General features: G+C 36.5%; 4 protein-coding genes across 6 annotated transcripts; 2 read left to right on the top strand and 2 right to left on the bottom strand.

Annotated features, from left to right (window-relative positions):
• Window positions 1-988: 988 nt before the first annotated feature.
• On the bottom strand, window positions 989-5444 carry LOC100186269 (DCN1-like protein 3). Its single transcript, XM_002124992.4, has 7 exons — window positions 5241-5444; window positions 4692-4767; window positions 3974-4237; window positions 3391-3538; window positions 2915-3025; window positions 2365-2511; window positions 989-2086 (listed from the first exon to the last, which is right to left on the bottom strand). The coding sequence occupies exons 1-7, from the start codon at window positions 5389-5391 to the stop codon at window positions 1817-1819; spliced, it is 1167 nt and encodes a 388-aa protein (XP_002125028.1). The 5' UTR covers window positions 5392-5444; the 3' UTR covers window positions 989-1816.
• Window positions 5445-5591: 147 nt separating this feature from the next.
• On the bottom strand, window positions 5592-6926 carry LOC100183897 (peptidyl-prolyl cis-trans isomerase-like 3). The gene has a single exon (XM_002124930.4). It carries the CDS (start codon window positions 6298-6300, stop codon window positions 5806-5808), a length of 495 nt encoding a protein of 164 aa, XP_002124966.1. The 5' UTR covers window positions 6301-6926; the 3' UTR covers window positions 5592-5805.
• Window positions 6927-7151: 225 nt separating this feature from the next.
• On the top strand, window positions 7152-13158 carry LOC100179196 (sentrin-specific protease 8-like). 3 transcript variants are annotated; one of them, XM_009863338.3, is made up of 6 exons: window positions 7152-7390; window positions 9527-9615; window positions 10082-10187; window positions 10948-11105; window positions 11607-11801; window positions 12768-13158. In XM_009863338.3, exons 1-5 carry the CDS (start codon window positions 7281-7283, stop codon window positions 11768-11770), a joined length of 627 nt encoding a protein of 208 aa, XP_009861640.1. In that variant the 5' UTR covers window positions 7152-7280; the 3' UTR covers window positions 11771-11801; window positions 12768-13158. The 3 variants fall into 3 exon arrangements, with proteins under 3 accessions (XP_009861640.1, XP_018671518.1, XP_002125210.1); XM_018815973.2 differs by having other exon boundaries at window positions 11607-11786; window positions 12772-13158; XM_002125174.5 differs by having other exon boundaries at window positions 7155-7390; window positions 11607-11783.
• On the top strand, window positions 7886-9025 carry LOC113474025 (dephospho-CoA kinase domain-containing protein-like). Its single transcript, XM_002125116.3, has 2 exons — window positions 7886-8193; window positions 8487-9025. Exons 1-2 carry the CDS (start codon window positions 7993-7995, stop codon window positions 8961-8963), a joined length of 678 nt encoding a protein of 225 aa, XP_002125152.1. The 5' UTR covers window positions 7886-7992; the 3' UTR covers window positions 8964-9025.
• Window positions 13159-15196: the final 2038 nt, after the last annotated feature.

Raw genomic sequence — 15196 nt, forward strand, 5'->3', positions numbered from 1 at the left:
TATAAACGGTAACGATTCTAACGAAGCTCGGAGCAGTTAGGGTCGTAAAAACACGGGAAGTAGCGGTAAAACGACAGTCGTTAAAGCACGATTTCGGTTAAAACAGGAGTAAAAAGCTTATTTGATAGGCCTACGAACAGTATAGCATGATAAACTACTTAATTGGACAACATTAAAGTTAAAATCGGAAGAAAAGTGTACGTAAAGGCGCGGTCCTTATCCACGATCCTTCAGTGGTCTATTAAATACTGAAATAACATATGTATCTTATCAATTAAAGCAACATTAAACTATTTCAGTATTTGCACGTCTAAATATGACTAAAATAAAGGATAAAGACCTAATTTTCATTATTAATGCCCTACAGCTAAACGATCATACGATATTGTGACGTTTACATGACGTCACTTAACCCTTTGTCAAATGTTTCAGAATTTTGTCTGTTCTAAACAATTATATTTGAATATGACGTTACTGTATTATTTATTACGTAACAAACAAATACATTAAAATATATAAATTACTAGAAGAAAAGCTATGTCTGCGCCAATATAACTTCGAAATACTGACTGTGGCGTTTCCACAATATGAACATAAACGCCCGAAGCGATAAAATACGCGTCATCTCCGCACAGGTGGAAAATAATGAGGTATATTGGTAGGAATATTAGGGTTGTGGGTTCAAGTCCTGGCCAGGTTGCTGATTTATCTGTTTGTTTTGGTGAGTTGTTGCTGCTGTAAAATAGAGAGTTGTTAAAAGTCATGTCTGCTTATCCACACACTGTAATAGCTTCAGCAACTCGACTGTGGGCATGGGAGTGGCAACCATGGATAAGTCACTTAAGTTCCCACCCACGAGGATATAAATGACCAAACCAACCAAAAGTCGCGTCTGCTTATCCACACACTGCAATAGCTTCAGCAACTCGACTGTGGGCATGGGAGTGGCAACCATCGATAAGTCACTTCCGACCTATATATGACATCATAAAACATACAATTCTTTAATAAACGACAACATTGAATAACTTGCAACATCATAGAAATATCAAATAACATGCGATATGAATACTGCAGTGTTCGGATAAAAATTGCAACGATTTTAATTTTCGTCACACATTGTTAGGTTATAGAAAAAAAAGAGAGAAAAAGAAAAAAAGTTAAGTACTAGAAAAAGGGGAAAAGAAAAAAGTGCGACAATCTAGAATTATTGTGTAAAACTATCGTGTTGTAATCTCAAATACAACGATCGGCTAAAAGTAACTTCGTACAGTGTTGCGGTAATCTGTATATATGTGTCTTAGTATTGTGCGTGTGAAATCAGATAAATGTTGTGTTGTACTATCATGGGGTAATGGGCAACTATGGCCTAAACCCCATGTCCCATGGCGTGCCTCCTCACCCATATAGTATAGAATGTGCATATACAATGTTGGGGTAATGGGCCAACCCTGGTCTAAATCCCAGATCCCATGGTGTGCCTCACTGTAGGACCTCACCCATATAGTATAGAATGTGCATATACAATGTTGGGGTAATGGGCCAACTCTGGTCTAAATCGCCATGATTCGTTTTTATCATTGCTTAGTTGTAAGTCATACCTTAAGCAGGATAAGATTAAATACAGTTGACCCACCACCACCACACATAGTATTCGAATATTAATGTTCACATAGCTGCGTTTTAAAGTAAATTAACTAAGAATAATAATTGTGTTTTCCACACATGGACAATTCTCTATGAAGTAACAATAGATATAAACAAAACTATTATGACATCGCATGCAACTATAAATTAAACTAAAGTGTTTTAACTTTCAAGTTTGTTCTGAAGAAACTTCGTTTTCCGAATGTAAGTGACTTAAAATTTCCCCTGGGGAATTACCGCACGTCTGAGTTTCAACTGAGGGAGTTTCCGGGGATTTCGTTTCATTTTTATTGGCAACATGAGAAGTTGGGGAATTCCCAGCCATTTCAGGGGTGTTTTCCCCAGAGGTAAGTATTGAACCGGGGATTTCCATTCTCTGCGACGAGGAATCCCCCGCAGCCGAATCCGTCATCACGACAACTACTTTTTTTTCTTCAATCTGGGATAGAATTATATAAATTAATTTACTTTTTAACTTTTGTTGCTTTGTAAAATCAATGTCATTGTGTATTTTCATCAAGTGTCTTTCCCAATAACACTTGCGCCCACAATGGTAGCAGCCCCGAGCTTTGAACACCATATTAGTTGATTGCAAACCAATGAATGTGCATATCATAAGAACTTTATTACATTAAACCTACGTATTAAGAGTCTTAAACATACTAAGTGTAAAAAGATCCACACCAAGTTAATGTCACCCAACCAACCACACACTACCTTTGTCATTGCATCCTTCTTGTATTGAACAAAGTCGTCAAACAAACTCGGCCACGCCTCGTTGTCGTTATAATTATCAATATCTTCGCTAATCGCGTCAACGAGGTATAAGAACATGTGCCACGTGTCACGGGAAATCCCCCTAACCTGAGAATGGATATAGATATTTTTGAAATTATTTGCTTAAAAAAAAATCCAACAAAAGTTTTGTTCGTATAGCTTATTTTTCAAAGTTTAATAACCTCAGTGAAAAAAACTGGTTTATTGTACCAAACTAATGGATAAATAGAGCCACCGCGAAAGAAATAATGCTTGTGTGTTATTACCGATAATACTACTAACATCACAAAAGTAATTTACAATTTTCGTATATTCTGCTTATCAACACACTGCAATAGTTTTAACAACTTGACAGCGAGCATGAGGCAACTTACAACTTGACAGCGAGCATGAGGTAACTTACAACTCGACAGCGGGCATGAGGTAACTTACAACTCGACAGCGAGCATGGGGCAACTTACAACTCGACAGCGAGCATGAGGTAACTTACGTTTCTTTCTTGTAGGAATTGAATCCATGATGGGAGGATCAACGGCTGATTGGTCGAAAACACAACATTCCACATCGCTACAGCGATGTCACACGGTAATGACCTTTGACCCTGAGGGGGGATTAATTAAAAACCTTTTTTAATCATTTTTTTGTGTAAAATTAAATTGTTCTCAACATTAGGAAATCTATGGCTAGAAAATTGGAACAGAGAACACCTTGTTTCATACACTTCGTGCCCGCTTACAAGTTACCACGTATGTAAGTTTGTGGGTGATGTTTTTTCTGTATGGCCAAAAATTTGGAAAAGACATTAGTGACCACTGAATTCGAGCAATTGCTGTTAACTGTCTTGCGCTATCCAGTTGTTACTTATGAGATACCTATTTCACCCAGGGTATTGGTCCAATTCTGGCCCAAACCCCAGGTCCTATGCTGTAGGAACTAACCCATATACAACAGCTACACACCCCCTACCTCATCTGCATCAAGAGCAAACTGGAAAGTGAATCGATAAAGTTCCTTAAAGTTGATCTCCGCATCTTTAAGTATACGAGGGAATGAAGATCTGATGCTGTGAATGGAATCACATTTCATCTCCTGGCAACCACTGATAAACTCATCTCTGGGGAAAAGTTTTACAAATTAATTTCACCTAACGCCGATAGATTTTTAATAATGAAAATTGTCAATTCTATTCTATATGTCCAAGGTCCTAGGATAAGGAGACCTAAACTTCCAATAATCGAGGATTTAGACCAGAGTTGGCCCGTTACCCCAACACCCAGGGTGCTACCACTTCCCCGAAGGTAGGCGCAATGGCATTAATGGTAATGGATGGAAGATCTATCTTCAGAATGTGGTGACCGTTTGAAGTATATTATGGTATTAATGTTCGTATTACAAATACCAACCTTGTAAGTTTACCAATCCCTATAAGTGTTATTATACACTGTCACAAACTTATCATTATTAATAAATCTGTCAATTTATACAACATAACTGGGAAAGTGTTTTGGGATATTTTCATTCACCCCAATGTATGAATGCACTAATCTACCTTGTAAATCTACACATGGTCGACGCTTTTAACTTCCAAGCGAGGACCAGTACGATGAACTCTGTTGGGTCAACTTCCAAGTCGAAGCACAATCTCTCCACACCGTCCGCGAGGATTAAGTCTTCTACATCATCTTTATACATCCGGAAGAGCATCTCCACATTGGCGGGATCGTAAGGATGATCTTTGGAGGATTGGATGGGAGTGGTGGAGGAAGAGGGAGGGGAAGACTTCTGGACTCCATGGAGTGAAAAGTCAGGGAACCTGGAGAGGGAGGAGAAGGCATGAATTATTCAGGCTATGATGGGGTTTGGGCTGGAAGTTTTTTTACCAGATATGGGTGAGGTTCTGCAGAAGTTAGGGTATTTTGGGTTTATGACAGAGTTGGTCCAACCCCAATTTAAATATTTCTAACATATCAAATATGATTAGGATTGTATTATGCACATTCCAAATTATAAAACAGGATTTTGGTCGAGGGAAATCCCCCTTTGTACTGGTGAATAATACAAAAGAAAAAAACAACAAATCAGAACGAAAACTAAAAAAATATTTTAGAAGAAATTTCTTGCCAAATATTTGTTTAAAAGGTCTTTATGCAAAAGGCTAGCTTTTATAACAAAGTGGCCATAACGTATGAATCATTATGTTTTTAGCGGTGTGTGCATCTCAAGGTATGGCAGGGAGGAGTTATTAAACTCATCTTTCATTCACTTACTTTGTTTCCTTTGTATTATTTTGTTGGGTTGGCAATGAAAGGCAATCAGGACGCTGAGATCTGTTGCCCGTCTCTCCTGAGAAATCATGAATTATTTATCTGTTTTCAATCCAACACAAAAACAAGCGTTGGGAAATTTTGTTTTTAGGAATGTTTGGATAGAATTGGATCCATCTGTTGTGTTTTTATACAATAATATTTACTTTGATTTTACTTCAGATACTTTGTTTGATCTTAGACTGAGTAATAACTTTAACAACCATAATATATCACAGCTTCAAGCCAAAATCAATTATAACATTTCTGGCATTGTGGCTTAGTGCTTCCAGAGAATATGGGTTGTCGTTGCTACCATTGTGGGTGTATGGGTCCTTGGGCAAGACACTTAACGACAATTGCTCCAACCCAGTGGTCACTAATGGATTTGTCAAGAAAAAACAATAACTCACAAAGTTTCATACATAGCAACTTCTAAGCGGGCACAAACAGAACACTTGTGTTATAACCACTGTATTACATATTAAAGGTTACATTCACATATTCTAATACCTGTTAAATTCTTCTGCGCACCACTAGAATGTAAATCTGTTGGCAACACTGACTCCGATTTCTTCGTCTTTCGTTTCTTCTTACTTCCACCACACTTCACCTCACTTGCACGATCTGCACCACATAAGCACGCTGGACACTTGTTGCCCATGTTGGATTCAATACATTACAATATGAATATAAAGTCTAAGTTATATCTATGAAAAACACAAAATGTTTAATAAAATACAAATACAGCTGCAAATAGGGAAGTAGTTATTAATTAAAATTTAGTGAATGCACTTTTAATTAATCAACTTCTGCTGTGATTAATGATTATAGTCACATACCAGCAGGGTAGAAACAGTTTTCTTATTAAAACTGGGACGTGGTTGCCCCCTGACATTATGCCTATAGTCAGTATATCCATTTATAATATAAGTCACTTAGTTAACATATGATTGGACTACTGGAAATACAAAGCTGCCTGGCTCCACTAAAAGGAAGTAACGATCACAAGTCACAACAATCTCCTAATTTTCGCAAGTCAGCAAAATAACAATGGCTATTGTTGCATCACAAGTTGTTATTGTGCTGCATCAGCAATAGGATTCGCATGAATGGTAACTCGCTGGATTTTAACGTCACGTAGCGGCCGATACGTTTTCTCGTTCACCGGGACTTTTTCGAGATCGTCTAAAACTTCGTTTCCGTCAATTACACGACCAAATATGGTATACTTCATATCAATATGCGGTTGTTTGCCGTAGGTGATAAAAAATTGCGACCCGTTGGTGTTAGGCCCGCTGTTAGCCATAGAGACCACACCACGTGCGTTGTGGCGTAACGAATCCACTATTTCATCATCGAAATGCTGCTTCCAGATGCTCGTCCCTTTTTTCCCCGTCCCTGATGGGTCTCCAGTCTGAACCATAAACCCTTTGATATTTCTATGGAATATATTGTCGTCATAGTAACCACTTGCGCACAGAGCGAGAAAGTTTTCGGCAGCTTTTGGGGTTTGTTCGCAGTTTAATTCCATCTTTATATCCCCAAGATCGGTATGTAAAGTGACAGACATTGTGTTATATTCCTATAATACAGGACACATGAAATTAATAGTGGTTGTTAGTGAAGAAACCAGCCGCTGCTTTATTTGTTGATGACTAACCCCTAACCTTGGCTCAGTGGCCAGGTGCTTGCATTGTAACCAAATGGTACTTGGTTCAAGGCTTGGCACTGACACCTTTAACCGATATTAACTAATCTCCCTCTTAACTATAATGTGGGGTTATATTTTCGCCCAGTGAAAATTTTGGCCCCAAAATGTTCTTTAAATCTCACTGGTACACACACACAGACACACATGACGTATACATCATACAGACAGAGAAAATTTGCTTTGCTGTTTCACCTTATATTTATACAGCCAATACCGGTACAATTATCTTTTCCCGAATTACTACTAATATTACAGTTACGGATTGGTGAAACTACAAAACTGTAAGATATAATATAGCTGTTTTACATTGCATTATTATACCAGCTTAAGTGAGAACTACACTACAATAAAATTGACCAAACCACAAAAGGTCATCCGTTTTCTTACGCTTGAATAAGGTACAAGACCTAATACATTACAACATTTGGTATAAATACAGCTATTTACAACTAAAATAAGTGACATGTACAATTAAAGCACTCAACACAAAAAGGTAAAATCTGTCGCCTTTGTTGAAAAACGTTTTTCGTAAAGTCTGTACTGTGCTTTATATTTAATTGGAACAGCTGTTCGGTTTTAGGGTTTTAGAAAACGTGTGTCGAACTGGGGAATTAAAAACATTATTTAAATTAAATCAAACAATTTAATAAAACAGATAAAAATTACGCAGTTATATCGTTTATTTTATTATGTTTTAACACATTTGCTAAAAAAAATCATTTTATTAAAATTTCCATGAAAAAATTTTTGCCGAAAGCGCCAAATTAATCAAGCATGACAAAGCACGTGCTTTTTACAAAATGTAAACAAATCCATTCATAAAATATTTAGCTACGAAAATGGATAAAATTGTTTTAAGTTACCATGATTCTTTACTAAGGGAGTCAGACCTACGTTTATTAGATACTGGGCAATGGTTGAACGACAAAATAATTGGATTTATGTTTCAGTAAGTTGATGTAATTTCTTATTTTAAAACTGATATTTTTACACGTTTATACCCACCTACGTTACTATGTTAAGCAGAAAGCAGTTAGTTCAGTATATGGACTATATAGCCAAGGCTTGCTAATGAATATATTATATAAATATAGGCTGTGTTTGTATTGAAAAAAATACTCAATGAATGAATGAATGTAACTTACTTTATCCTCGCGTAGCCGGAAAACGACAGTCGTTATCACACGGGTTTAACACCTCGTGCCAGCTTACGAGTTACTTTGTGGGTGATTGTTTTTTGGGGGGATTTTATCATTTTTTTATGTATGGCTGACAATTTGGACAACCCATTAGTGACCACTGGAGCAATTGCCGTTAAGTGTCTTGCACAAGGACACGAACGCCCACAATGATAGCAGCGACAGGCCTTGAACCAGTTACCTCTGGGTTACAGGCAGGCGCGGTAACCACTATGCCACGGCGTCGGACAATAATTAGGTAAAAATACTAAAAATTAGTTTAATATACTAAGCACTTTATTTAGTTAGGTTTTTGTTTTACTTAAGTGTAAAAGTACTGAGAAATTATTTACCATAAGAACTGTGTTTTAAAATGTTTTTGGTCGGATTAACCGGTGGTATTGCGAGCGGGAAATCGACGGTTTCAAAATATTTGGTCGAACTCGGTTGTTCGGTCGTTGACGCAGATTTGGTTGCGAGGGAGGTCATGTTGCCGGGAGAAACGGCGTTTAGGAGGACCGTGGAAACATTTGGGCGAGAGGTGGTGGATGGGAATGGGGAAATAAACAGAGAGGTATGAACGGAGAAGATTGTTTTGACATTTCTGACATAAAACATGGGTATGCAATGTATGCGTTATATACCCTTAAAAAATCTAAAAGAATCTCCTAAAAGAAGAAAAAAATAGGTAATGATGAGTATCCCGTTAAAATACATAAAGAATTTAATATCTTAGAAAACATGTCTTGAAATAAACACTATACACCAGCTTTGTTTTAAGATATATATATATATATGAAACATATATATATATATAATGAGAGATATATATATGTTTCGCTATAACCAGTAATAACATGTCCACAGGCACTTGGTGAAATCATCTTCAGGGATGCCGAAGCGAGGAAGAAGTTGAACAAGATCACTCATCCCCAGATCATAAAGAAGATGTTGTTAAAAATATTGATGTCTTTTCTAAAAGGCGACCGCTTCGTGGTCCTCGACGTCCCTCTGCTCGTAGAATCGAAGATCTGGGTTCGATTCGTGCGGCATTTAGTCGTCGTTAATTGCTCCCCTGGTGCTCAGCTGGAGCGGTTGATGAAGAGGAATGATTATACTGAGGAGGAAGCAAGGATCAGGATCACGAGCCAGACTCCGTTATCGGAGAAATGCAAATTAGCAACGAGGATTATAAACAATGATGGCAGTATCGAAAACACTAGGTGTCAGGTTCGAGAATTTGTAGAAGATTTGAAAAAATCTTGGAGTTTTAATTTTTATGAAGTTTGTGGTTTATCGTTTGTTTGTTGTATTATGTTGAAAATTGTTTTTAGTTATTTGTAATAATGAGCATTATGTGTATAATTATCCAAAGTGTTTAAAATAAAAAGTTTTAATTGGCACAACTTTGTCTTGTGTTTACTGTGGGAGCACTAGTAGTTAAATTTTTAGTAAAAAATATTTAGTGCAGAAATAAATTGCGTTTATCATATTCATGTGTTGGACTGTTTATAATAGTTATATAGTAGGTTTTACTAGTTGCCTAACAAGAGTATTTATTGCCACAAACAAGGCCTTCGCTTATAGCCTTGTTGGGTGTAGAGGCCGATTGCTACAAAGTGGTGAATGAAATAACAGATGTAAAAACGTTACAACAAGTTGTTTTAGTGATGGAGCAGGGGCACGGGTGTTGAGTGTCCCGGAAAGGGGTACGAACCGTTAAAGGTTGAGAAACACTTAAATAGGGTCTGGGCCCTAGGGAAACTTTACAGACAAATAATCTGTAAAAATTTGTTTAAATTTTCACTATTGAGTGCCGGTTACCCTATATATTAATACGAACCATGAAAGGTTGAGAAACAATATATTACACTTACTATTTAAAACATATCTTTAACTGTTTAAAGGTATTTTCAATACGAAGTTTTCAGCAAGAATTTCGAAGAAATTTCGTTCTTAGACCCAGATCTTGTGCATTTAGTGAAAATGATGCCAGGTGGGGGTGTTATTGTTGTGTTGAAACTGAGGTGGGTGTGTTATTGTTGTGTTGAACCTGAGGTGGTTCTGTTGTGTTACACCTGAGGGGGTTATGTTATTGTTGTGTTGAACCTGAGGGGGTTGTGTTATTGTTGCTATACTATTAAACCCAGTTATAATACTGTACTGTGTATTACAGTTTACCAAATCATCCCTTTATATTTAGTCATTGAAACGCATTAATTAATGTTGTATTTCTAATATTACCCCAACTAATCTAACATACATCCATTTTAACACAAATTTAATGGAGTTTTTTCTATTGTACCTTAACACTTATTTTAACCCAATTTCTTCAATTTTACCCATGTTTAGAAAATTAAACCCATATACATATATGTGTACCCAAATATTAGCACAAACCCCTATATTTACCCAACACACTGAATATCATACCCCTAATATTACCCCTATTTACCCCACAGACAGGGAAATCCCCTCAATCCTCGAATCCCTAAACCTTGAACCCAAACGTTTCATTTTTCTCCCAATAAACGATAACGACGACGCACAAGCAGGAGGAAGTCACTGGTTTGTTGTTTCTATAGATTTGTTATACTATTTCTATCATGTAAGGATACCTTGATACTGACAAATGACACAAAAAAAAACAATTGTCAGCCATGCAAAGGAACAATCACCCACAAAGTTACATACGTGGTAACTTGTAAGCTGGCACGAGGTGTATGAAACAGAAAACCCGTGTTATAAGGACTGTCGTTGCCCCGCCATGCGAGGATAAATAAGTTACATACGTGGTAACTTGTAAGCTGGCACGAGGTGTATGAAACAGAAAACCCGTGTTATAACGACTGTCGTTTCCCCGCCATGCGAGGATAAATAAGTTACATACGTGGTAACTTGTAAGCTGGCACGAGGTGTATTAAACAGAACACCTGTGTTATAACGACTGTCGTTACCCCGCCATGCGAGGATAAATAAGTTACATACGTGGTAACTCATAAGCGGGCACGAGGTGTATGAAACAGAACACCTGTGTTATAACGACTGTCGTTACCCCGCCGTGCGAGGATAAATAAGTTACATACGTGGTAACTTGTAAGCTGGCACGAGGTGTATTAAACAGAACACCTGTGTTATAACAACTGTCATTGCCCCACCATGCGAGGATAAATAAGTTACATACGTGGTAACTCATAAGCGGGCACGAGGTGTATGAAACAGAACACCTGTGTTATAACGACTGTTGTTGGGCAGCCGTGCGAGAACATTCATTTTTACAACTTTAACCCCTCCCTCAGTCACACTAGTACTTTAACCCACTCCCCAGGAGCCTCCTCATATTCGACGCCGAGCAAGAATGTTTCGAACATTTCGATTCAAGTGGCGATTACAACCACACAGTGGCAGTAGAGGTGGCTGGAAAATTTTCAAAAGTTTTAAAATCAAACAAACTTGCGAGAATGGAAACTCCCCAGCAGTGTAATGGTGTGTTTATGTTGTTATAATGTTTCTATTGTGTGTCAACTTGATAATGGGCGACAAACAAAGAAACACGAAATGTGGGTCATTAAGAAAAATATATATATAGCATATCACAAATACAACTTAACTTATATAAACACCTGTAAAAAGTGGTGCAACCAATTCAAGGTTATTGTTTTGTTGACACTTTGTAAAACTGGCTGTCAAAAATAACCAAAGTGTCGGTCAAATACAACTTAACTTATATAAACGCCTGTGAAAAGTGGTGAAACCAATAATATGAGTTTACCAGTCACGCTTTTATTTACATTTTTACTCAAGTAGCTTTTGTTTTAATGAGTGTCTTTTTGTTGCTAATTTCCTTCTCTTCGTTGTTTAAATAATTTGATCTTCGCTATCGTGTTTAAAGAGTTCAGTAAATTTTATTCATTTATTAATTTCATTCTATTTTTTTCGAACCTCACAATTATCATTAATCAATCACTTTTAACTAATTAATTCCAGGTTCAGATTGTGGAGTTTACGTCGTCAAACTAACTGAGGTGATCTGTAAATCAAAACTAGACGCGTCGTCACCGTGGCAACCGTCGTTGATTACAAATGATTTCATCGCTAACGAGCGAGAAAATATCAGGAGAATAATTTTAACAAAAGCTGGGAAATTGTGAAGTTTATTTCAAAGTGAGTTTCAATTGGAAGGTACATAAAGCAAGGATTTTCTGGTCAGTTTTAATACAACCATAACAGCCAATATACATAGGATACATTTGCCTTCATTTTCAAACATTATATGAATAGCGTACATTGTGTGTACATAGTGTATTGGGTGTATGTGGTTTAATGTCATGGAAAATCAGGAGTTTTTAACATTACAACCTATATATAAGACACCATTGTCTTTATTTTTAACGTTTCGGTTTATTAACTCCCATCACTGAGGATGGTTTTAGCTTTTCAACCTGTTAGTTTAGTTTCAAATTTCGAATAAACACACAGATATATAGACAAAACAGACTGTTATTTTTGTATTTTAACGTTTCATAATTATGATAATACCATGATTGTGATTATATTTATTTTCAAACAATAAGATTATCAGGACTGGGTTTTCCCCTAAGGGATTTCCCCCAATCTTTCATTCATGATTATCTAAAATAAATTAAAACAAAAGTTCATGGAAAATAATAAAGAGTTCTAATTTCGAATTTTAAATACTGATATGTCAACTTTTTAAACAAAATACCTGTTTATGTAAAATAATATGAAAAAAATTATTAAAAAATTGAAGACTTCTGTCATGGCTTAAGGGTTACGGGGAGATTAGGTCAAGGGGTCATATGGTCACATGACTAGTGTCATCCAACAGTAGCCTCGCAATAATCCACGGACGGCCGAGTGATGTAAAACACCCGCGGTTCGCTGACCACAGCGTTACCCACGTTACGGTTCAGTGACTCTGGGTCTTTAGGGGGTTTCCATTTACCTGCAATGATGCAGCAGATTTAAAACATGAGTCAGCAATAAATGACGAATTATTTATCAATGATTAAATCGTTTAACTACTTTTTTTTAAAGTATTAGGCCTCTGACCTTAATTGCTGTATGACCTCACTCACACAAAATAAAATACTTTATTTTTAATCTGACTTTTAAAACTAATTTCAGGTGAAGTTTGACAACTAAAAACATCCTTTGCAACAAAAAAACAAGCGCCATAACTAAGACTTGAACCCCCACCCCCCCACTCACCAAAACCAGGAGGGGCGTCATCATCTCGGTCGGGTTTGATACAACCGAGACATCGGCCCATGGATAAAAGACCTAGGTGTTGAAAGTTGTTGGTAAATTTTAACTGTATAAGTATAGTGGGGGAAGATGGAAACCTTTTCATTCTATTTCTTCCCCTAACTATATACAAATATAATTAAAATTTCAGCAAAATTAGTTCGTTTTGTTTGATCAAAATTCAAAAAATATTTTCATTTCTTTACAACTTTTTGTTTTATCTTATGTGAACTTTGTTAGTTTTGTTTGAAATTAAACTTTATTACAACAATTGTGGCGACGGATGTATTTAAAGCAACTTAATAATTAACAATAAGTAACTTAATACTAAGCATTACTAAAACATTAGGTAGATTCTAAATCATATTTAGCAATAAATATCTCTCTTACATCCCATTATAAATCAAGACATTTTTCCAGCGAGAATAATTTGTCTTCAACAACTAATTCTCAATTTCACCTTTGAATAAAATAACGCAATTAACGAAAAATAAAATATATTCACAACATTTTGTTCTAGTAAAGAATAAATCCCTCGTATCCCAACGCAAAACCTTTGACCAGCCTTTAAGAAACTACTGAACATAATTCAACAGACTCAAGATTAAAACCTGACATTTATAAGCATTACCAAACTACGTACACCCCAAAAATGCAACTATTTTTCTAATTTACAACCAAATTTTATCCAAAACATAATTCCCCAAAATCCGCTAAAATTTCGACCTGTTACTTCATAATGGTATTTGTGACTGAATGGAGCCATTATGACATCACACATGCCTAACAACGGCACTTGATGATGTTATTCCAGTAATTTCCTTCCAAAGTCAGTGTTATCTCAACAAAGATAATACAACACCCAAAACATCCGGGTCTACGTAAACAGCAGGACCCGATTTAGCGATAAATTGGTAAATTTAACGTCTTACTACCAAATGGGACGAAATCGCATGCGTAATGTAAAGCTAACATTGGTGTTTTTATGGTTGTTGTATTACAGGAACCGATTTAGCATTAAACACGCAAAGTTTGGTTTGTATATTACTGTAGAGTAAGATGGATATCGTTAGCGCATAATATCCCATATTTCCTTAACGTGTTTTAACAATTAACAACGCTCTTTTAGAGTGGTCTACTATACCAACAACTGCTAAACAGGAACAACAAAATATGGTTATCCACCATACGGGAATTTCCCTTTTATTGTTTATAACAAAACAAAACTTTTTTGTATTCAATTGTATTCGCAGTGCGATGACGTCATTCTGTGACGTAATATACAGTGTAATATGCAGTACTACGCAATACAAGTAAAACAGTGAATATATTCCACTGTGGGGTAAGATGGGACGTGCTTATATTTTCTGTTCTCATTGTTAATTTATGAAAACGCGTTCAGGGTGTAGGAGACGGTATCCCATTTTACCCCACAGTAATACACAATGCACCTTTGCTACTACGCTGTTGGCATCATCAGTGCTTGTAAATAAAACAAAAAAAAAACAAAATTGGTGAAATTATAACTGTGATAAAATCGGCGAAATTGGCCTGACCTAATGCTCATGAAGTTGGTCGATTCTCGTAACGAAACAACATTACTGCTATGGAATATGTAACGAGATCATACGCGTAACAAACGAAAATCAAATCTAACAAACAATTTACCACAAGAGATATTCCGCCTAAATGACGTCATCAGTCTCTTATCCAATACAATCTACACCAAACAGATAACACGCTGTATAGAAAATCCTAAATATCCAATTCGATCACGAAGTCATCTTCTGTTTCAAGACACCTGAACTGGAAAATCGAAATATTTTCCCTAATGTGCTGCTCGAACGAACTCGCCGATGCTAATGACGTCAGAAACTATGACGTTATGGTCGGTGACGTCACTTCCCCCTCAAGATCTTGAAGTTTTTCATTTCGCGTCGATTTTCGATGACAGCAGCAACAATATATGACGTAGAAGATGAATGACGTCACAAAAAAAACAGGAAAACTACAACAATCAAGATAAACAAAGTGACCAAGGGGATAATGACGTCACAAGGATAATGACGTCACAAGAATAATGACGGCACAACCCCTTGTATGACATTGTAACAGGTTTACAATTTATTTTTGCGCCAAATACAAAACTTGTAAGAATATTAAACATAGATGACGTCATTATATTAAACATAGATGACGTCATTAATACTCATTCTGAAAAATAAAAACAGGATTAAAATACCTTCATAGTTTATGTGGCTGGCGTTGGTGGAAAGCCACTACGGCACGACAAGCCCCCAGCCAATGGT

The sequence above is a fragment of the Ciona intestinalis genome, unplaced genomic scaffold, assembly GCF_000224145.3.
Source record: "Ciona intestinalis unplaced genomic scaffold, KH HT000122.2, whole genome shotgun sequence".
Taxonomy (NCBI): domain Eukaryota; kingdom Metazoa; phylum Chordata; class Ascidiacea; order Phlebobranchia; family Cionidae; genus Ciona; species Ciona intestinalis.